General features: G+C 41.0%; 1 protein-coding gene across 2 annotated transcripts in view; it reads right to left on the reverse strand.

The window, feature by feature from the left end:
- The window catches only part of large1 (LARGE xylosyl- and glucuronyltransferase 1), a 72,013-nt gene extending 50,519 nt beyond the window's left edge, over positions 1-21,494 (reverse strand). The window contains exons 1-3 of one of the 2 annotated variants that reach the window (XM_085381430.1): positions 20,920-21,494; positions 4,018-4,204; positions 374-672 (exon numbers count right to left, since the gene is read on the reverse strand). In XM_085381430.1, the coding sequence (XP_085237556.1) occupies positions 374-672; positions 4,018-4,123 (405 nt within the window). In that variant the 5' untranslated portion in view covers positions 4,124-4,204; positions 20,920-21,494. Of the gene's footprint in view, positions 1-373; positions 673-4,017; positions 4,205-19,851; positions 20,146-20,919 lie in introns of those variants that run through there. The other variant, XM_085381429.1, reaches the window with a different exon arrangement.
- Between the last annotated feature and the right edge of the window lie 3,396 nt (positions 21,495-24,890).

The raw sequence follows: 24,890 nt of genomic DNA on the forward strand, positions 1-24,890 counted from the left end.
AGAATAGGTGGGCAAAAGACCCCTCACCCAATTGGCTTCTGTCACATACAAAGGATATTGAGGGAAATATGTGATTCAGCATAACTGATTTGAGGGCTCTTGAATCTGTGGATCACAGTACGTTATGATTCATGGCAGGACACTGATACTGTGTCAAACACAACATGGATATATTAAAGCTTACATTACCAAGCCACGTCACAGAGTCATATCTCGTTGAGGAGGCCAGCAATTAACTAGAAGAGTAGGCTAAAATATGCCTAAAGGCATCCTGTAGAAGCAGAAACTTTGAATGGTCTATTGTGGGTAGAACACTGTAGTATTAGAAAACCTGCTTGTGGAACCTGCTAGGACAAAATTAAACATATCTCACCTCGCACTTATCCACCACTGGGTGTCGGACACAGTCTGAGCTATTACCCACTGTAACAGCTTTCTGGCTCTCATTGTCACCTGTGCCTTCCTCTGAATGTGTTCGGCTTTGGTTGCCACGGTGATTATTGCTCGGAAGCTGTGCAGATGGGCTCCTAGGTGGACGGCTAAGTTCTCGGCGCAGCGCCCGGTTCTCTTCCTCCACCACCCGAACCCGCAACTCTAAGGCCTGTCGTTCACCGGCTCCGCCCACCGGGGTGGATGACAGGGCTTCCAATGGAGAAAGAGGGAGGGGCTTCACTGTGGAATTATAACAGGGAGAAACTGATTTAACATGATTAAGAACATCAGTGTCAGTGGCCAATATATATGAAGTTGAATACTAATAGAAAAACCCACACTGACCAGCCCCAGTGTGGGTTTTCTATACAGAGAAACCACTGATATGAAACGTCACTGCACAAAAACAAATCTAAATTGAAGCAGGTAAGTAGCTTGTCCAAAAAGAGGTGCGTCAAGTGTATAAGGCTAGAGCTACAGCTATTATTTATTCCTATCCATGGCTCATACCCATGGACACATCTTATTAATCTGGAATGGTACAACAGAAACATATAGTGCTGTGCTGCATAGTGCAGTTTTAGGCTTGATTCAGGAGTGGTACGACCATCTTCATTCTTCAGCACAACCTGAACTTTGTTGGAAAACTTTCTTTCATTTCTGAGGATTTTTTATGAGTCTGTGTGGCCAGTACCATTCTCTATGCTGTTGCTTGCTGGAGCAGCTGGTTGAGGCTCTCAGACGCCAAAAGACTCAATACACTGAACCTCAAGACCAGTAATGCTGTGGGGATGGAGCTCCCTTAAGGTGGTGTCAGAGGGGCGGATGTTGTCCAAGACAAGGACAATGCTGGACAATACCTCCCACCCACTCCATTACCTGGTGGCCAGTCACAGGAGCATGTTCAGTGAGAGACTGAGATTACCCATAATGCACCACTGAACAACACAGGAAATCATTCCTCGCTGTGGCCATCTCCCTGTACAACTCCTCCATCTAATGTACAATACCGTAGTTAGCTGCACCCTTTTGCACATCCTCTACAGTGAAAACAACAAATAAAGTTTTTCAGGTTAAATTACAATGTCGGTCACAAATAGTTCTCCAGGCTTCTTTTAAAGCTCTTCTTTGGATGTTTCTGTCTTTTCTTCCATTCTCTGTCAAGATGATCCCACACTGCTTCAACAATGTTGAAGTCTGCATTCTCAGGAGGCCAGTGAGCAGCAGATCAAATTATAAATGGTTTTAAGTGCACATTCAGACCTGTGAGACTCATTTAGAAATCAGACATTGAGCCATGGCTCTGTGCTACATGAAGACATTACTGCATCTCTGCCAGTCAAGGGCACTTTGTATATAGTTTATTAATTAATAACTGACATATGAAATGTTCTCACAGGCCACATTGTATCGCGTGCCAGATGTGGCCCATGGGCTGCATTTTTGACACCCCTGTCTTAATATTTTTTCCCCCAATTTGTATATTTATACATTTTATATTTTTGAATACTGTTCATATGTAGTGCTGTAGAAACTGCCCCCCCCTTTCCCCACATGTCTGCACTGAGTAGGAGATCCTCTTTATCTCATTGTACATCTGTATAGTCACAATAAAAGGCATTCGACTTCTAATATGATTAACTTCCCAGAATGGAATTGTAAAGGAATGAAATACTTGGAACATATATTTATTATATTATATATTATTCTTATTATATATATTTATTCCATCTCACAAAATAGATATACAGTATGTGATTAACAAGATTAGATTTTTAGAATAACAACAAATTAAATCTATAGTAAAAAAGAAATTTAAACCTAATAAAGTTGAATTACAAACATTAGTCAGTTTAGGATTTCAGCTTAGACCAAAACTTCTGGTCTCAGATTTGCTTAAAAACCTTTAAAAATTGATTAGAAATCTATTTATTTTAAAAACTTTTTAGGGGCTTCTTTACAGTTTACTTTATTTCTATGGCGTGTTACATTTTCCTTTTAAATTGCTTACCACTACTTGTTTTGTCTTATTACATTTTGCTTATCAGCTTAAGAGTCACCTGTGAAGAATTGTACCAACCTGCATAAAAGCGTCTTTACAAATAAACATTGATGTATGTAAAACATGATGTATGTAAGACATTTTAAAGAGCCACATAACTGCTGGATTCATGCTTTGTTCACAAACCAGTTCAAATGGGATCAGTCCAAGGATCATAGTTTCAAAATGTATAAAACGCATTGCTTTGGCAATATTATGAATATGATCAAGCCAATAAAACAAATAAAATGAACTGAACTGAGAGGTAGTGATAGAGTCAAAATGTAAAACTGAATTTGAGCCAGTAGTAGCACATCGGTCCTGTCTCACACATCCAGGCTTAACCTGCAGCCAGGCCCTGTCACAGCTTATCACACTCCCAGGAACTGCATCCCACCACCAGGAATTACTGCCAAATCTAATAATTACTTTGCAGACCTTGGTGACTATTCCATTATGGGAGTGTATACACATATACGCTCTCCAGTGACTGTGACCCCAAGTCAAAATTGCCAATTTAATCATAATTAATAATGGCACTACTGCAGCATTTCAATCCTGTGAGTCAAAGTGATTAAAATGGCTCCAAGAACTTTTGGACATTATTGTCTGGAGGAAGTAATCAACTTTAGACAGGCCTCAGTAATTCATTAACATACCACCTCAGGAAGAAAGTTGGGAGAGAAAGGTCACTTTGTCTACAGGAAATTTGTATCTTCACACTTTCTGGGATAAGCCTCGGGCTTTAATATTAAGGCATGACATGCACTGAAAAGTATGACAGTACTGTTCCTTATTTTAATCCCAGCAACCTAAACTTTTATCTTTACTATGGATGGCTGTAGCTAAGGGGGTAGAGCAGGTTGGTGGTTTGATCCCTGGCTGCTCCAGTCTTCATGCCAAATATCCTTGGGCAAGACACTAACCTAGAGTTGCCCTATGATGCATTAAATGTATGTGACTGTTCGATAGAAAAAAATATAGAAACACTGCTTGTATAAATGGGCGAATGAGGCAAGTCGTATAAAAGCAATTTAAGTGCTCAGATTAGAAAAGGACTATATGAGAACCAGTCCAGCATTTTGTTAACATTTAATCAGCTCAAACAGATTTTTCAAAATAGGTAATATTTATCTGTAATATTTAAAAACTTAACGATGTGTTAAATTTAGAAAAGAATAAAGTCAAAAATAAAATGTTGAAAAAAAACAACCTTTTATCATGAATTTTTTAATTTTAAAACAGTTAGAACAGGAGAAAGTTTCCCAGTCTTGCATCACTTTTTTTAAAAATCCTGTCCTGTCTGGTAGCTTTTGCAATCAGAATTATGATCTGAATGTGATAATGTACCAAACACAGTTTGCTTTTCCAAGAACTCTATAGGCTCTTCTTGTTCTTGTTTTATGTGTTTATGTATTCATTTCTAATTAGTGTTTTCATTATTGTTAGACTGTTTCAAAATGGTCAAAAAAAACCCACAGAAACCTAAATAATTTAAAGCCATAAAAATTGCAAACAACTGTGCCAATACTTATTGTCCTTACCTTGAAAGCTCCCGACTGACAGGTAAAGCCACGTAAGTGCTGGGATGAAGAGCAGGGCGAGGGAGGCCACCAGGAACTTCCGGCGCCCGCGACACATTCCCAGCATCCTCTGGACCAAAGCAGATAGAAAGAGAGGTAAAGTGACCTCTATGTAGGTAGGAGCTGCTGTCCAGGCTGAGTCATAGCACTGAGGGAGAGGAGAGACCAGGACAAAAAAAAAAAAAAAAAAAAAAAAAAAAGAGGTTAGAGAAGAAGCACACATTTCACAGTCTACATAGATTGATTATTATAATGATTATTTTTTGATTCCTGACGCTGATGATGTTTGAGCAGGTTTACTCATTCAGCTTCAGAAGAAGGTGACATACGCGACAACTAAGGAATTTCTAGATAACATGGACTCTTGGAGAAGATAGGACACCCTAAAAGCCATGCAATCTGCTCCGTTAGAATTTCATCCAAGTGTGTATGATACACAAATGCCACTTGGTGGAGATGTGACATCTGCATACTAAATTTTAAATGAGCGAAGAATGCGTGGTGGCCTGTCACTTTCCTCCTTACATGCTGCAACGTTTACTTACAGCACCAAAGCTATATTGTGTAGGATGAGGAACAGGTAAAAATCTGGGTTAGAATACCCAACCTGTTCCCAAGCAAACAAATGGTTCTGACCAAGCCTGCAGTATATGACTGCCTGAGAGTAGAAGTCAATCATGACAATAATTGGCAATGAAATGTATCATTGCCTTGTTAGGAAGCACAGGTTGTGCAAGTGGCTAACATTTCTACTTTCAATTCAGTTTGGTTCAATTCAATTTATAGCACTACATAATAAAGTGAAAACTGCATCCATTTATTGTATACAATTGCAAATGTCAGATCCAAACATTTAGCTGTTTAGCTGAATATTTTTTGAAAGACTTTTTGACAAAAAACAACAACAACAACAACAAAAACAAACACAAAACAAGTTAAAATAAAAAACATCAGACAAAATTATTCAGTCAAACTGTTCATCTAAAACTTAAATCACACCTTCAGAAATGAAGTCTGACAACTTTCATGTTATTAAATATCACATAACACATCAGGCAGTCACACACTATGTGGCTTTATGACCTAAAGCAATTTACCACAGTCTGTCCATAACGAACATCGTGTTCAAACATAAGTGTCCATAAGTGCACGTGCCACCAGGACTTGGCTTCATCAGGTGATGGCCACCAGCTCGCACTGGAACTATTCGGGGTTTGAAGCGATGGGAATGAGAATCAGCACCTCCAAATCTGAGGCCATTGTCCTCAGCCGGAAGTGGGCGGAGTGCAAGCTCTGGGTCAGGGACAAGTTCCAGCCCCAAGTGGAGGAGTTTAAGTATCTCAGAGTCTTTTTCACAAGTGACAGGAGAAGGGAGCAGGATATTGATAGATGTATTGGTCCTGCGGCTGCAGTAAGGCAGATGCTGTACCGTGGTGAAGAGGAGAGAGCTGAGTGTAAAAGCGCTCAAATTACCGGTCGATCCTCTTCCCTACCCTCACCTATTGTTACAAGCTGTGGGTAGTGAACGAAGGAACGAGACTGTGGATACAAGCGGCAGAAATGGTCTTCCTCCGAAGGGTGGCTGGTCTCTCCCTTAGAGATAGGGTCAGAAGTTTAGCCATCCATGAGGGGCTCTGAGTAGAGGGGCTCCACATCGAAAGGAGATCGTTGAGGGGGTTCGGGCATCTGATAAGGATGCCCCCAGGGCGGCTCCTGGGTGAGGTATTCCAGGCATGTCCCACTGGTAGGAGGCCCCGGGGCAGACCCAGGACACGCAGGAGGGATTATATCTCTCGGCTGGCCTGGGAACGCCTTGGTGTTCCCCCGGACAAGCTGGAGGAGGTGGCTGGGAAGAGGGTACACTAGGTTTCTCTGCTTAGGCTGCTGGCCCCAAGACCCGGTCCAGATAAGCGGAAGAAGATGGATGGATGGTAATTTGACATATTTTAGTTTGATGTAGAGCACAGAGGTTAGAAGTACAATTATATAATATTATTTGAAAAATCCTTTTTCCATTATAACTACATTTGTAGTTAGGGAAGCAATATAGTATCATAGTGTCACCCGGTAAAACGATGTAAAGCAGGCAGAGTTTAAAATGAAAAGTATTACCAAATCTGTTTTTTTTGTCCTTTTTCTTTTTTTTAAACATATGGCCTGAGCAAAGTAAAGAGTGCAGAGTAAAGTGGAGTGGCTGGGGAGACTTAACCAAGTGTCTCCACAAAATTCTGACAGGCAGGCTATGAATCATTTTATTAGGTCCTTAGCATTTGACCCTTGTGTGATAATAACTCCACTAGATCCTGTAATTTACATTACAAATGCTACACTGAAGAAATTTATTACCACATCCAAGTCAGATGTCAGAGGACAGAGTGAACAAATCCAGCTATGCAGGGATCAGCCTCAGAGTCAGAACACTTTAATAATCTATAAGGAAATTATGTGGGGGAAAAGCAGGCAGAAAAAACGCATTGTTTTGAAAAAGCAGGAACACAACACTGGAGAAGGAAAATAGCATACCTCTGTATTTTCCTTCACTTACTAAGAAACAAACAGTGTCTCATTTTTATGGTGGTTTCATTTTGACAGCGAGAGAGAGAATATCAACTAAAAATCCAGAAAAAACTATTGGTTTGCATATAGTAGAGTGAAATAAGTATTTGATCTCCTACAAGAAACTGTGGCTCCAAAGGTTGGCTGTCTCCATGTGGCACACAAATTATAATCAATTAATCTATTTCAGCTACTCTTGATTGCAACTTGTATATGAGTATAAAACACACCTGCCCACAGAATCAGTTTCAAAGCAAGACTGTAGAGCTGTATGAGGCTGGAATGGGCTAGAAGACCATCAGCAAGAAGCTCTGTGAAAATATGACCACCGTTGGTACAATGGAAGACATACGAAATAACCATCAATCACCGCTGGTCTGGAGCTCCATGCAACATCTTGTTCATGGGGTGGAGATAATCTTGAGAAATGTGGTGGATCAGCTCAAAACTACACAAAAGACGCTTGGTAATGATCTGAAACCAGCTGGGTCCACAGTCACCAAGAACATCTTTGATAACATGTTACAATCTTTTGAATCATCTTGTAGGAACCACAAGGTCACCTTGGATCAAGAAATAAGCAGGCCAAATTTAAGTTTTTCAGTGAACGTTAGAATGATTAAGAGAAGGCTTGGGAGAACGTGCTGTGGTCACATCAAACTAAAGCCGAGCTCTGTTGGCATGAACATCAACACTGTATTTAGAGGAAGAGAAATGCTTAATATGACCCAAAGAACTCCATCGCCACAATGAAGCACAGAGGTGGAAACAGAGACTGTGGAAACAGTCAGCACTGAACCACATTCAGCACTGGATCAGATAACTTAATTCCCCCATTGTAGATTTACAGGAAGAGACATACACTAATCAGCCACAACACTGAAACCTTGTGCTGTCTAATCACCTATGAGATCCTCAAGTCCAAAAGTACTGTATAGTGTCCTAGGCGTTTAGCACTTAGCAGATCCATGGATTCAGTGTCTTGTACAATAAGACCTCTCTGGGTCGAATTTTCCTAGCAGAGTATTGCAAAGAACCGATTAATGTCATTAAGCTCTTTTGTTTTTTCTTGTTGTGGCTAATTGATTATATGCAGCACTGACAGATAGACATGACATAGATAAGGTCAATGCTTGGGAAACCAAGTTTTGATTGATTGGCTCTTAAATTCTTTAATTCTGTGAGAAGACCAGTTTGCATTACTGCTACAATAAATTACATCTATTTCTTGTCATTATGGTTTATAGTAGAGATCCACCAATTTATCACTTTCTCAATTTGTTGACTATTTCCTAAAATGTGTTTTTAGAGAAACTTTCTCCAACACTCTCCAGCAAAAATTAAAACAACTAATAAGATCACACACGCACAGTCCCCAAAATAGATCTTGCTCTTGAAATGTAATTGGGAATAAGCCTTGATGGGGAGTTTCTCACAGTATCAGAAACTGTGACATATAAAACCTACTCTTTTTTAAGGGTGGAGTTATCACATGACTCAGCATTGTCCACTGTCTATTTTAACTGTATATTTTTTGTACTTTGTTTTGAGAAAACAGAAAAAAAAGAAATATAGAAAAAGCCTTTACACTATTATTGGAAAAAGTCATCCCGGGATCCAGCAAACAGCCCCAGACCATCACACTTCCTCCTCCATGTTTGACAGTTGATGTCACACTCTGTAGAACCATCCTTTTACCTGCTCGAAGGCGTACAAAGATTATGCGTGATGAACCAGAAATTTCAAAACTTGATTCATCACTCCATAATACCTTCTTCCAGTCTTCAGTAGTCCATTGGTGTTGTTTCATGGTCCAGGCAAGCCACTTTGCCTTATTCTGACGTCTTAGCAACGGCTTTCTTGCTGCAACTCGTCCTGTCAAACCTGCAGCTCGAGGTCTTCTCTTCACAGTTGAAACTGAGATTTTCTTACTACGACCACTATTAAGTTGTGCTTAAAGCTGTTTTTTTTTTGTGAGCCACCTATCATACAAGCTGTTAACTCTCAGAAACTTGTCCTTTGATTTAGTTGTGGCTTTGGGTGCGCCAGACCTCTTCCTGTCAGAGCCCAAAAGGTTGAATCTATTCAACTGGACATAGCATTTTCAGTGGAAAAATGGTTCGCCACTTATCTAAGTGACTTCTTCAGTCTCAGCTGACTGTGGGTTTCCCCAACCTTATAAACAGTACCTTTGCACAGCGACTGAAACTAACCCAGTTAATGAACAATGGGCTGTGAGGTCAGTTTCTTGGTCATTAATATGTAAAATGTCATGACCATTGATCAACAACCACTGATCAAAGACCACTGATCATTGATCAATGGCCATGAGTATAATAAAATGAATAGAATTAACCTTTTGGGATTTACTTTCCTGGGTGATTGAGCATGCATCAAAATGTTTTTTCCAGATAGTGTTTTAGCTTGAAGTAACTGCGTCTGTTTCCTCTGTAAAAGCTGTGTGATTCTAAACTTTATTTCCATTAATGGGGGTAAATATTATTATTTTGATTACCAAAGGGGTGTAGTGATATGAAGTAGAAACCTAGCATATCGACATTAAGAGTCAGAACTGAAACTAACATTTGAAATCTGACTTTAAGAAGATGAACATGTCAAAATATAATATGCTGTAAACCCTCATATACTGTGTGAGCCTGGACATGGACCATAATGCATTGTCTCCAAAGTCCACTGTTAATATGAAAAGTATAAGCACATATCACGATGCAAGAAGAAAAGAATTTCTTGTTTATTCAGTGAATGTTTTTGTTTAGTGCTGGCAGCCCAGAATGAGAAAATCAATGAAGCAGTGACCAGAAGAGGCTCGTTTGCTGATCCAACATACTTCATTTAAGAGGCAGCTTCCATGTTTATTTATAAAGACAAACAGGCATAATCTTGAAACATTATGCATTCTGGGACAAAAGGCGATATCGATTGTTGCCTGATTAGCTTAAGGTTTTTGACTCATTTACTGTTAACATCTGAATACCCAATCCTCAAAGGTGAATTTACTGACAGGATTTTGTGCAGAAGCACTTAATGAAGCTGAAACATCCTCCTGATCTTATGCTCAGAAAATGATCCGAATCATAGCCAGTGGTTGTTCATGCATTTATACACACAGCTGTATGGTCATTCTAAAAATATTATATTTTTACCTTTGAATTAAGATATAAGAAAACAATAAATAATTTAAAAGTTTAGTTAATAACAGAGTTACAAAGTTAAAATATTGACCATTACAAAAATTATTTAATATGTGGTGACACGGCCTTCAAAATGATTATTTATACTGTATTTTTTTCTCATTTACTTACATTTTATATATTCCATTAATAATCAATTTATATGCCTACAGTCATGTCAAATATATGCTACCACAGTTGTGTTTGTTTGTGGAAGTATTTGCTTATGGAGAGATGTTTTGCACCTGTGCAGCCCTCCAAAATCTTCGCATTGCCCAGTGTAAATGACACTGTGCATTGGTGGAATGCCAATTAGTTGACAAGTGGCCTGGAACATGGAAGGGAGACCGAGGCCTTTCTCAAAGTGCGTATTTGTGTGTACTTGTGTTCTCATGCACTTGTTATATGTCATCAGTTGCAGACCAAGTACTGTCCCAATTTAAAGTACACATCAAGCCAAGTATGCTCAAAATTCCCGGATGTGTTCTTGCTCCTCCAATTCTATCGAGCATGCATCGGTGGTGACTTGTGGACCTGGTGCAGCCAAATATCCCAGAATGCATTTCATCCAAAACGCAAACGCGGCAATGGTGGAGGAGAGCGGCTAAGAAGTTTCAAATATTACTCTCTGTGTAACAAAATAAACTTTTAAGATATTTTACGGCAAGAATGTAGCTGTGTAAACTTCAAATATCTGCTATCAAGACATCACACATTTGCAGAAGTGCTCCAACAGTTTTGGAGATGTCTGTTACCCCACCAGCTTAGAGCCGGCGAGAACACTTGATTCCCGGCACATCGTTTTGAAACCCCCGTGGTCTTTCGCTACTCAGGTTAAACATGACACAAGTCACTTAGGTAATTTAATTTAATAAAGTAAATCTTATTTATTTCAGTGTTTTATTTGTTCCTGAACAAATCAGTTTGGCAGTAAATAAAGTTAGAACAGTTCAGTTATGAAGCTTATTTAATTTTAAAGTCTTACTTTGAGAGCTGTCAGCATATTTTAAATAGAATATTTCACCCATCATATCCCTGATGTAAAAATATGCTGTTCTTATTTAAACAGCTGACTGAACTAAATCTAACTGTAGAACATCTGACTAGTGTTGTTGAGTAATGAGGGTTTCCCATACCTGTTTGAAGCGAATAGTGCACTGCGCATGCATGCAGTGAAAAAAAGAAAAAAGAAAAAAAGGCTAATACAGGACCAGGTTCCCCCCCAGAGTCAAGAAGCTTCTTGCATGTAATGTCTCCACAGTTATACACTGTAAAAGCTGATAAGGAATCATGAACCCAGCGTCTTTACTAAACATCAAACATGGTGTCAGAAGTTGTGGTGTGGTCGTGTGCTAAAGAGCTGCCAACAAAATGCTAAAGTGAAAGTTTTCTCAGCACCTTGATGACATAAAATCCCTTGTGCCCAACTCTGTGCTGCCCTGGGTTCCTTTGCTAGCTCTTCCTGTGACTATGTCAGTAACTTGGGTGTACTGCTGCATAGCTCGCTCGAACTCAATAAGCAAGTGTCTGCTGTAGTGAGATCTAGCTTCCACCAACTGCACCTTATCTCTAAGGCTAGGCATTATGTTCCACATGAGGACCTGGAGAAGCTTATTCACGCTTTTGTGACCTCCAGGTTGGATTATTGTAACTCCTTGTACTACGGTTTTCCCTCTTCTCTTCTTCTTAGACTGCAAACAGTCCAAAATGCCGCAGCTGGCCTCTTGACTGGTACCAGGAAATTTTGCCCTATTACTCCTGTTCTAGCTAGCTTGCATTGGCTGTCCATAAAGTACCCTATTCAATTTAAAATATTACTCCTTACATTCAAAACTATTAATAAATTAGCGCCGAGTTATCTTAGTGAACTTCTCAAGCCACATACTCCTGCTAGAACACTTAGATCTGCCACTCAACTACTTCTGGTGCAACCTAGATCTCGGCTGAAGTCCCGGGTGACCGTGCGTTTGCTCTGGCTGCCCCGGTACTGTGGAATACCCTTCCACTCGATATCCGCGTATCTGATTCCATTGCACTGTTTAAATCACGACTAAAAACCCACTTATTCAATCTTGCCTTTCCCTCTAAGTTAATATTTCTTTTATGATTTTATATTATGCACATTTATGCTCATTTAATTTCTTGTTTGTTCTGTACCTGTTGCTTTCCTATGTATCAGTGACAGCTACCTGCTTGCATACCTAGTACTTCCTTTGGTCCTATTTCTATTATCTTCCTTCTATTCTCTATGTTACTTGTTAAGCACCTTGGCATACCCTTGGTTTTTAAGTGTGCTTTATAAATAAAGTTTATTATTATTATTATTATTATTATTGTAGCGAGCAAGCAGCCAGCTAGCGTTGTTCAGCTATCGTATCAAAGACTAGTAAATGACCATTAATGACCATGTTGGAAGGATTCCGTACACCAGAAACATTGATGTTCAAAGGAAACACTGCAAAGAAGCGGCATGTGTTCAAGCAAAAATCCGATTCATTCATTGCAGCTGCTCATTCAGATAAGGATGCCCGAACTACAGCGTTTATCCTTCTAAACTTGGCCAGCTATGAAGCCATCGAGAGGGAGCGTGCCTTCCTTTACACGTGGAGAACACAGACCAGTGACCAGAGCAGAATCAAGAAAAAACGTGCAATGTCTCAAATGCAAATTCCACAAACTGTGTATTCCTCAAATATAACTATAGAAAGTAGGGCTGCTCAATTAATCGAATTTTAATCACGATTACGATCTGGGCTTTCAACGATCATTAAAAATGACTGAGCCGATTATTAGCCCCTCCCTCATTTATCCGCGACACCTTAAAGGCCGGTCCGTGAAAATATCCGGTTGTTCAGTGATGACGCGACGAATCCTACTTCCGGGTCTAAAGTAGTCTGCGTTTAATATGGCTTTTGTGTTGTTAACATGTTTAATGTTATGTATTTTCTTCTATTTGATCTCAAAAAGCTCCTAAAACAGTCAGCGACCACTGTTGACCTCCCTCGGCTTTTATTACCGCTAATCATTTATTTAAGCTCAGTTTTTAAAACCTTACGATGTAACTACAGCCCAGCCCATGCAGCAGTATATGAATGACTAACCTCGTATTGTGGATGGATTATCTCAGTTGTTCTCCTGGCTGAAGTTTGGTCCTTTTACAGCATCCTGCCATGCGATTACATTTGTTCCTGACCACCGAGAACACTCACATTAACTTTTATCGAGTGGAAAAAAAGTTCGCTTGTTTATATTATGCTAACATAGCTGTGTCGCTAGCGGTCACGTAGCACATCATTATATACCAGCTAGCCCAACTTCAGTAACCCTACAAACGTCACTGCTGTTTAGTTTTCTGTCTTCATTTATGCTGGAAGTGATAGCAGAGCTGTACGTTTTAATTTGTTTCCAAAACCCCGCAGTCAGGACATGCTATATTGTATTTAGATAGAAGCTAGCGAGCTAACTCCCTGCTAACTTTTAACTCCGTTAAATGTCATAAATTCCGTTTTCATGGATGCCTGGATGTTAAACTCAATTGTTACACCTGGTAGAGGAGAAGGCTGATCATTTTATTAAAGATGAAATACTTTAGACAGTTTTTCAACTCTCAGTAATGCCATAGTGATCGTTTGATATATGGACCTGCAGCGGAGTTTAGACCCAGACACGGCTAGTGACGTCAGACTGAACAACCGGATTGTCGGGCATAAACCGGTCCGTGGCGCAAAAAAGGTTGGAGACCGCTGATTAAGAGGACCCGAGGGAAGCTCGGAAAGCTAAGCAGAAGTTATTTGGAGAGTGACTGCCGTTGGTTGAAAAGAGAGTTTAAAAAAAATAAATAAATAAACTTCAGTGGTGTTGCACACTATTTTATATTATTTTTTTAAAGTCATTGTTAACCCTTTAAAGCCGGTCAGAGCAGCACGCTCCGTTTTGCGTAACTATTTTTAAATCCCTGTAGAACCTGAACCGTGTAAGCTAGCGCAATAATTTGTTTTGCATATGAAACCGGAGGAGTTGTACTTACATCTTATGCCATCAGCTTGTCCTCGGTCACGGTTTCCTTCCACATATAGCTTTGCAAAAATTGCATAAAAAGCGCTTGCAGGAACAAAAACATAATATTCCAGAAACACGCTTTGCCGATCCTATCAGCTGTTCGTAACACTTCCCACAGTGAAATGAGGCACATGCTGTTTTCTTTGCAAATTTGCATCATAGGATTGTTTTTTGTTTTTCCTGCAGTATATAAAAATTGGTGTATCTCCAAAATAAAACTATGAAGACACTCAAAATAAATTTCCTGTGGTGGGAAACTATTTTTTGCAACTTTATTGTATTTAAAGTTTTGAGGGATAAACCTCTTAAATTTCTCCAAGTAGAAATATATGTAAACAAAACAAAAGCGATTTTCAATTTTTTTTGTAGTTTATTGCACTTTTTTGCAATTTATGTAATTACTATGGACTTAATGCATACATATTATTAAAATATGGGCTATAACAGTTGTATTGATGTATAGCAACTTGAAATGCTCCCACAAATGGCACTACAGCATGTAAAAAAAAAAAAAAAAAAAAAAAAAAAAAAAAAAAAATTATATATATATATATATATATATATATATATATATATATATATATATATATATAAGCTCTGGTGGACTTGGTTCCATAGTAGGTCTTAAAGGGTTAAATAAATATCGTCAAATAATCGTGATCTCAATTTCAGTGAAAATAATCGTGATTATCATTTTTGCCATAATCGAGCAGCCCTAATAGAAAGGCATAAGTTTAACACCAGAAACCAATGACCGTGATGAAACAAGTCTTATGTGGACTTGAAAAATAAGGCAGGCAGTTGCAGGTTTTACCAACAACCTCATCAGAGACATACTCATTTGTGTAGTACATTAATGTACAACTTCCAGATATTGTACAAAAAAGGCTTACATTGCACGATCTGGCAGAGTTTGCAAGCCAAACCCCAACACTAAGGCGTAGGAGATGGACTGTTTAAAATTGTTTTTAAAAGTGTACATTATTTCTTTAAATATTTATTTCTACTATTGATATTCATAGAAATTACATGTAAATTGATGTTGACAAAGTGAAATGTTGACCATGTTCTTACCAGTGAAACAGTTCCAGGTTTCAAGTGAATGGCTAATTTTCAAGCTATAATGTTATGGATTACAATCTATTGTTAATGCATTATGCTGAAGATGTTGTTGCTAGGGTTAGGGCCCACCACCCGCAGGAGGCGCCATAGGGGTCGGGTGCATTGTGTGCCGGGTGGCGGCCAGGAGCGGAGGTGGTTGGTGCCTGCCGTGGTGGTAATCCCCGAACCAAATGGTGGATACCAGAGATGAAGGGAGCCACCAGGCTGAAGGAGGAGTCCTATTGGGCTTGGTTAGCCTGTGGGACTCCGGAGGCAGCCGACAGGTATCGACAGGCCAAGCGGAATGCGGCTCGGGCAGTGGCTGAAGCAAAAACTCGGGTGTGGGAGGAGTTCGGAGAGGCCATGGAAAAAGACTTTCGGACTGCCTCGAAGAGATTCTGGCAAACCGTCAGGCGTCTCAGGAGGGGAAAGCGGTGCTCTACCTGCACTGTGTATAGTGCTGGCGGAGCGCTGCTGACGTCGACTGAGAAAATTGTCAGGCGGTGGAAGGAATACTTCGAGGACCTCCTTAATCCCACTGACACGTCTTCCGAGGAGGAAGCAGAGTCTGGGGATGAGGGGAATGACCCGCCAATTTCCGGGGGCGAGGTCACTGAGGCAGTTAAACAACTCCTTGGTGGCAGAGCCCCTGGTGTTGATGAGGTCCGCCCCGAGTTCCTGAAGGCTCTGGACGTTGTAGGGCTGTCCTGGTTGACACGCCTCTGCAATGTTGCGTGGAGATCAGGGGCAGTACCTGTGGACTGGCAGACCGGGGTGGTGGTCCCCATCTTTAAGAAGGGGGACCGGAGGGTGTGTTCCAACTGCAGGGGGATCACACTCCTCAGCCTCCCTGGGAAAGTCTATGCCAGGGTGCTGGAAAGGAGAGTTCGTCCGCTAGTCGAACCTCAGATACAGGAGGTGTTGGAAAGGCTGTCAGCTGTGTGGGGGGGCCCCCTTGTGGCGAGAGAGCACAGTTGCACTATTGAGCACATGTTCCAGTGATCAGAGTTGGAGCTAACACATAGCAAGAGCCGCCTGGCAGACTGACTCTGCAGGGGATGTCTACACACGGTGTGAGTTGTGTGCGTCGCTAAAGAACTGTGAGTAGACGTGGAGCCATGCCTGAAAAGGACAGTTTTAGTCTTTTATGCCAATTAGACATTTAGTGGATGTAGAAGTGTAATGTGTATCGACCTGTTCGCTATGTGGCTAGTTCATGCTACTAATGCTACCTGTTATGCTACATACCTGCTAGCTGTAAGCTAAACGATTTGGTGTTTGTGATATATTGTTGTTGGGTGTATTGGCAATCAATGTCATGTACTGTAAGGGTTTGGGAGTAGTGTATGAAACTCGTGCATGTAGATGTTCATATAGGAATTCCCATTTGTAGTTCTGGTTAGATTCGAAGAACGCTAATGCATCATAATTCATGACTTAGATGTTTATTACATTCAGTATTCTGTATATGTTCTGTTCACAGACCACACACACACCCACACCCCTCACCACTCTGTAAGCCTGCGGTTGCATTACTGTGTTGCTGTACTGTGCTGTTAAGCTGAGGAATCACAGTAAAGACGGTATAACCTTTATCTGTGCGTCCTGTGTGTTCTGACCGACACCCCAAGGTGAACACCACTGCTATTCAGCCAACGCCTATACAGTCCTGGGTTCAACCCAAATTAACAGGAGGAACAATGCGGTTTTCGTCCTGGTCGCGGAACACTGGACCAGCTCTTTATCCTCTCGAGGATACTTGAGGGTGCATGGGAGTTTGCCCAACCAGTCTACATGTGTTTTGTGGACTTGGAGAAGGCATTCGACCGTGTCCCTCGGGGTGTCCTGTGGGAGGTGTGTTGCGGGAGTATGGGGTGTCTGGCCCATTGCTACGGGCCATTCGATCCCTATACAACCGTTGCAAGAGCTTGGTTCGCATTGCCGGCAATAAGTCGGACTCATTCCCGGTGGGTGATGGGCTCCGCCAGGGCTGCCCTTTGTCTCCGGTTCTGTTCATAATTTTTATGGACAGGATTTCTAGGCGCAGCCAAGTGGCGGAGGTCTTTTGCTTTGGTGGCCTCAGAATCTCATCTCGGATTTTTGCGGATGATGTGGTTCTGTTGGCTTCATCGGGTGAGGGCCTCCAGCTTGCACTGGAACGGTTCGCAGCCGAGTGTGAAGCAGCGGAATGAGGATCAGCACCTCCAAATCTGAGGCCATGGTTCTCAGCCGGAAAAGGGTGGAGTGCCCACTCCGTGTCGGGGATGAGTTCCTGCCCCAAGTGGAGGAGTTCAAGTATCTCAGGGTCTTGTTCGCGAGTGATGGGAGAAGGGAGCCGGAGATCGACAGACGGATTGGGGCTGCAGCTGCAGTAATGCAGACGCTGCACCGGTCCGCCGTGGTGAAGAGGGAGCTGAGTGTAAAAGCGAAGCTCTCAATTTACCGGTCGATCTACGTCCCTACCCTCACCTATGGCCACGAGCTGTGGGTAGTGACCAAAAGAACGAGATCGCGGATACAAGCGGCAGAAATGAGCTTCCTCCGAAGGGTGGCTGGCCTCTCCCTTAGAGATAGGGTGAGAAGTTCGGCCATCCGGGAGGGGCTCAGAGTAGAGCAGCTGCTGCTCCACATCGAAAGGAGCCAGCTGAGGTGGTTCGGGCATATGACAAGGATGCCCCCTGGGCGCCTCCTGGGTGAGGTGTTCCAGGCATGTCCCACCGGGAGGAGGCCCCGGGGCAGACCCAGGACACGCAGGAGAGATTATATCTCTCGGCTGGCCTGGGAACGCCTTGGTATTCCCCTGGATAAGCTGGAGGAGGTGGCTGGGGAGAGGGAGGTCTGGGCCTCTTTGCTTAGGCTGCTGCCCCCGCGACCCGGCCTCGGATAAAGCGGATGAAGATGGATGGATGGATGGATGGATGTTGTTGTTAGTCAGACATAAGCTAAAGAAAGAGATTGTAGAACATCTGACTAGTGTTGCTGAATAGTGGGGGTTTCCCATACATATTTGAAGTCCATGCATGCAATTAAAAATGGCTAACACAGGACCAGGTTCCCACCCCTGGAGTCGAGCTGCTTGCATGTAAGGTCTCCACAGTTACACACAGTAAAAGTTTATAGGGAATCATGAACCCAGAGTCTTTACTAAACATCAAACGCTAACATTAAAAATATTTTAATTCAGAAGGAAACAGGAAACAGAAACAGGATGTTAATATATGGAGATCCTGAAGACTGCTCCAGAAATGATCAAATTATGTTTTAAATATTTGTTCAATTCTCTTCCGAACCCCAGCAGACTATTGTAGGTCTTGAGTGTCTACTAAAATAAAAGCATTCTAATATCTCATCTGTTTGTTTTTATTCAATAAGCAGCATAGCTTATTAAGAGAGATTAAACTTGAGTTTTTGTCATGAAGTGATTGTGCTCAACTGTATTAAGCTTAGACATTATGAAACAGATAAAAGTAAAAGCAAATTTGGCCAAAATGCTTAAAATACTTATTTAAATTATTTGTTTTTTCATAAAGAAATCTACTACATCATGCGTCTTTTCAATTGCAAATATTAATCACAGTTAAATTAAGAGGGGATGGCAGTTAAAACCCTGGAGCTGAGATGTCATCAAGTATACTACCATTCCAATTGTGGAATGACGATGAACTTACAAAGTACGGACTAGCGAGAACGTGAGTACAGACTTGCATAGTATTGAGAAACAGCCAGAGTTTAGCAGGAGTGGGAGAAACAACAGGGGGGAAAAACAACAACCAAAAAAAAAAAAACCAACATGAAAGATTAAACAAAAATTAAAAATGTAATGTATAAAGTAGAGGCAGTGGCTGCCATGGACAGCTGTCATGGTTTTTAAAACAGCAGCTCTCTACATGTTGCACAATCATGTCGCTATAATTAAAAAGAGGGAGGACTCATAATCTTCACCAGCATCACACTCAGAGGAAAACTTTTCTTTCTCCACTGTAGGCCCGCCCCAGAAGATGGACAAACCCAGCATTTCATGAACAGTGGGACAGCGAACTTTGCATTGTGTGATATTAGACGTACTCACATCCTCAGCCAAGCTTAGAGGCTCTGGACTTTTACATAACAATGATATATTCACTCCTGTAGAAAGTTATACATTAGAAATATACATTATCCCCTCTGGGTACTCTGGTATGAATTATAATGATTTGCTATTGGCAAAACACAGTTGGGTAGAATTCCAGGTTAAAGGTTTTAGTTCAACATACAAGTGACAACTTATGACCTTTCACCAGGTTTTATTTAATGTCCTCTTCATGTAGCTGAAGACATTCATTGTTAAAAGCAAAAGCTGTGCAGATCTGAGATCAGCAGCGTTCTTAAACACCAAACTTACTGTTTATGCTCATTGTATATTGATGACCTGATGTTTTGTCTTTAATTTTCTCAGTAAAACAGCTGCAGCATTCACTAACAGTACATAACATGGTACTTTAGACTTTGTACTTTATTCCATTAGTTACATCTGGAGTTATTGCTAATTTACTCCAATATTAAATTAAGTGTATTCTGCATTAAGAGTGAACATACAGGATGATGTTACTGGGTAGTGCTGAGGTCTGAATTTGAGGGCAGCTCCTGTAATCACAATGAGAAAAGACTCATAACAAACTGTCAAATGTGAAGTTTATCTCTGAAATCTGAAATAAAACTGATCCTTCCATGTCCTCACACACCCATATGTACGGGTAGCATACGGTAACAGTGATTTCTTTAGTCAAGGTAAATTCATTCATGTGCACGGATTAGCTAATGAGCACAGCTTTACCCAAAAGCCAACTGTAAGCTTAGCTAGCTAGCTAAGGACTTTACTGATTAGCTTACAAACACACATTTAACTTACCAAAAAAGTGCAGCAGGACCTCAGGTCCTTCTGTTGATTACTGTAGATCATCTCATGCTGTCACTATGACACAGTCAGTCATGGTTTTGTAAAGTAAACGCTTGCCCTCCTCTCAGCATCCACGGATTCATCTGCCATTCTCGAACAGAGATAGGCAAGTTTCTCCGTGATTGCAGCTGTTTTTCAGAGCTGTTACGATGACCAAATTGAACAGTATTATAGTTGTAATTAGAATCAGAGTTATGAGAAGGGAAACCCCTTGAACACGAATCAGCATGACTCGAACTACTAATAATGGCCGAAAGCACATCCTTGGAAAAAATTATCTGAGGAGAATTTTTGTTTTTGGTTTACCCCAGTCCCACCTTCTAAAATGGAGGAGGCGGGGTTTGTGACCTATACTGTAGCCAGACACCAGGGGGCGATAGAGACTTTTTGGCTTCATTTGGGGGAGCTGTTAGGTCATTGGTTAGAACTTGGATCTTCTTCACGGTAACTGGTTGCGCTGCACATTTCTGACACTGCCCACATCTGACAAAACGTGCAGGTAGACTGTCAGTCAGCACCTGCCCACGGACTACCAAGCCCATGCTACCATTCAACGAGCTTTTCCCCACCATGACCGTATTCCTGCGTGCAACTGTTGCCGCTGAGCTAGGCAGCTGACGTACGGCTGTCTGTGTGCTCAGTGCCATCACCCGAGGACTGGGAAGCAAGAATTAGCATATCTGAAAACATGGCAAAGTAAAGGTTGTTGGCGTTGTTTTCGCAGCTCTCAGTAAGATTAAAAACACTTTTTAGGAGAGGGGACTGAACTTGAACCGTTTACCATCTCCTTCCAATATTTAAGACTGACTTAGAGGAAAATGCCCCAGTTTTTGTATGGGAGGACGGCACACAGTAAATCCGCTGCGCTGTACACATGCTTAATGACCGTATGAAAAAGGGCCTTATAGAAATGTAAGCACAAGGACTTTAAAGGTTATAACAAGCGAAACAGATCGTGGCATAAATACCAGGGTTGTTAGCGTGACCGTGATAGTCATTGGTGAATAATGTCACACTCACCTGATGCAGAGAACCTCCAAATACTGCTTTTATGAGCCCTCGATCAAATCAATACCCAGCACTGAACCCCGTGGCGCTTTTCAAAAAGAGAACTGAGCCTGCAGCTCAGTCATAACGGTCCTTCTGGCGCAAAATAAGCCCGTGCTCCGTCGCTCACTCGCTCCATCAGGTTGGGATTTTCTCGGGATATTTATGTGGCCCAGCAGCCTCGGCTATTAGCCCCGGCTACCAGCGACGACATCTGAGCCTTTCCGTTTGCTTCGGGCTAAATAAAGACTTAATCTCACACCGGTCTGTGCTGCGTCGAAAACACGGCAGTTCCAGTCTCATTAAAACAGCGCCGGCTTCGCGTTTGTGAGAGCAGCAGGCAAGAGGCGAACAGCCGCGACGGTCCGCAGCGGGAACACGGAGACCCGGTGTCGCTGCTCCGCTCAAGCTCAGCAACTTTCAAATCGCTCCGAGTTCCCAACACACTTTAAAATCCCCCAGTTAAGATATTCCAACATCGTCCGTGTCCTGGTTCTGTCTGAGTTTTCGGCCTCAGCATAGCATCTCTTTCTTCCTGACAGGCAGCCAACATCCAATCCCAACGCTGGATTCTGGAAGTGTGGGAGGATACAAAGGAGTCGATCAAACGGATTGGAAGTCTTGGAATTGACTAACCTACTGATGGGCTGAAGACCTCAGCAGCCCGATTAACACAATCAAAACACAATTGAACTGAAGTAACAAAACAAAAGCTGAGGGTCAGTTTTGAGATTTTTGGGTTCATCGCGGTTAGCATTGCTTGACCTACAGGGTCTCTGTCAGGTCAAGCAAGGCAAACAACATTTGCCTTGTCATGGCTTCAAATACACCAAAGTCTCTCTCTGTCCTTCCATCTCCTTCCATCTCACAAAGCCTTCTGCCATTGGGATATTTCACCTATATTCATCTATCCTTTACATCAGTGCCATTTTGTGGCTGCAGCCAGTGATTGTAACAGGGGATTAGCATCTAAGACAAACTGCCACTAGTTCTGCTCTGAGATCAGTTATGAGCCACACTTTGTGTGGAAACAGAGTTAGCATTAGCATTTGCATGATAAGTTTAACTAGCTGCTTTCCCAACACCCTGCCTTCTTTTTTTCAATAATATTTTTACGCCCTCTGGTAGATATTAAAAGTTAACCATGTCACAAGCTGCTTAAGCCTTATTTTTTTTAAAACATTGATTTTAATATACTTTTATTAAAAAAAATAAGATGTATGCCTGTTTTTCTGAGCTCATTAACAGCAGCACCCATATAGCACTGATGGGGACCTTTTTGTACAGAATAATCATTTTCAGTTTTAATAATTTCTAATAATAAGAAGAATAATTTAAACCGACTGTCAGCATAAGAACTACATAAACCTGTCCCACAGGTGTTTTTTGGATCACATATGTACTTTAATTAATTTTGTTGTGTTATTAGTAAAAACATTTATAATCACATATTTAAAAAATATTAATTGTTCTTCTATAGACGCTACATATTCATTGTATAAGACAAAATCAGTTACAAGCACTATTAGCATCACTGTTTTATGAATTTATTTACAGATTTCAATGACAACACATATTAGTACCACTGCACTAAACACTGTTTAGCAAAATGTATTTACAATAAAACAGTGTACACATAATGTCAACATTTACATGTTACCATTTGTTTTGAGATAAGCTACTTTAAATATATAATTTGTAATGATTTGAGTGTTTTGAAAATAATTCAAAAAGAGCCCACAAAGACACAAAAAAAAAAACCTTACTGAAAGTAACATAGCAAATATCATTACCCCCCCCCCCCCCCCCCCCCCCTCCCCTCCACGATACAGTTGTGGTATGACCTAATTTGTTGGTCTTTATATAGATTCTTAGTTCATCAGCCAAGGAACTGGAGCAGCTGCCACTAAGGTAACTCAGAAAACAGAGGAAGATTACATTAAGTGTAACAGTGTAAATTAAAGTGTGCACACTTATTTATAGAATACAGCAGGGGTGTCAAACTCAAATACACAGTGGGCCAAAATTCAAAACTGGAACAAAGTCGCGGGCTAGCGTTAATATTTATTGAAAAAAAAATCTTCCTCCAGATATAAGAATGAATCTTTTCTTATGGACTCAAACAAGTTTAGCTGAAAAACTGAATATGGAACAAGCAAAGCTTAATACTAAACAATATATATATTAGCTGTATAATACCAGTAGGCCAGCTCTAATAGTAATTTGGTATGGCTTCGCGGGCCAAATGTAATTAGTCTGGGGCCAGAGTTTGACACCTATGGAATACAGTATTGTGTGATTGTATAAATCAATTCTAAACCAAAACCACCTTCATCACTCTGTAAAGTAAAGGCTATTTTTAAAGAAAGCAAAATATAAGTGTAGTGTTATGTATAAGTCTCTATTGTAGCACTGTGATGTTTGGTAGATATTACTATATGTGTGGCTATAACTGCAGCCATCAATTTGATATGGGCCCAATTTGATATGGTGGAACAGTTTGTATTAATGCAGCTCTCCTGAGCTCCACCTGAGTCTCAGTCCTCAGAACTATGGATTTTGCACTTTCACAGTGCTTGTCAATTTCTATCTGAAGAGTTATTTCTTATATCAGAAGCATATTAATTTTCCTTCAGCCTCCTCAGTGATCTGAACTGCCTCACGTTTTTCAGAGAGAAGCCTACATTTACACTGGAATATTTTGGTTAGCAGGCCTACAGTGCTCACGCTCCCTTCTCATGAGTTTTGAGTCCTTCTCTTGGGAGAATGCTGGTTATTACTGAACTGGCTGCGTCTTTGTAAATAAATCATTAGTGAATCACACTGTAATTGTGACATCACAAAATTTGCCTCACTAAATAAACCTGCCCCACATTTAAATGAAATGCATCTTATTTTCCCATATTTTACTGTTGTGATCCAGTGAAACTGCTTTCTTCCTCCCTGTTTAATATTTCTGTGACTGCAGAAAAATTCCTTCCATCCATCACTTATGACAACTGAACTGCAGTGTAGTAAAAATTAATCCTTAGGACTTTAATCCTTAAGACTGCAAAACAGCAAGGCACACTATACGAACACTGATTATACAGAATCTTAAGCTCACTTTTATCAGTTAATATCCTGTAGATCATAATCTTGAGCGTCACAGCATTTATAACACCTTTGCGCAACAGCTGTACATTTAACAAATTGTTCTTCAAATTCTCAGCAGGCCCTGGCAAGACATGGAAATTTGCAATCATAGTTAACAATTACAGATGTTTGGAAATACTTTGTGTAACATGATGGAGTCTTATTTCTGCCCAGCCTGACACCCACAGTGTCTCAGTGCTTCCATACTTGGTTACAATTTAGTTTTTTTAGGCTCTTGTTGCTGGCTTCCTAGAGTATTTGAAAGTAGAATGGGAGGGAGAGGGTTCAGTTTTCAGGCCCCTCTTTTATAGAACCAGCTTCCAGTTTGGATTCAGGAGACAGACACTATCTCTACTTTTAAGATTTGGCTTCAAACCTTCTAAAGCTAAAGCATATAGTTAGGGCTGGATCAGGTGACCCTGAATCCTCCCTTAGTTATGCTAAGTAGGCAGGGTTCTAGACTAACTTTTTGCCACGGTTGAACTGGTGCGCCTAACTTTTTTTCTTAGGCGCACTCAAATTTTTCAACTGCATCGCATAAAACCGCAGTTTTACATGTGCACTTTTTTGGGGGGGAAATTGTGTCTATACAGACACTATTAATTTGTAAATGATTAACTAACAATCTTGTCAACACAAGGTTCTTTGTTTGGAGCACATTTCTACAAGAAAGATAAGTTACTGAAAAAGTGCTTGTGCTTAAAGTCCTTTGGCACTCTTTGGCAATATTGTAGACAATGTTAAACTTAATCATCATCTCAGCCTCCTCTGACAACCTGTTTGCTGCTGCCTGCTGCAGCAAACAGGTT

Source organism: Rhamphochromis longiceps, linkage group LG15 (genome assembly GCF_057381845.1).
Source record: "Rhamphochromis longiceps isolate RC_006_pf linkage group LG15, R_longiceps_female_GT1.1, whole genome shotgun sequence".
NCBI lineage: Eukaryota > Metazoa > Chordata > Actinopteri > Cichliformes > Cichlidae > Rhamphochromis > Rhamphochromis longiceps.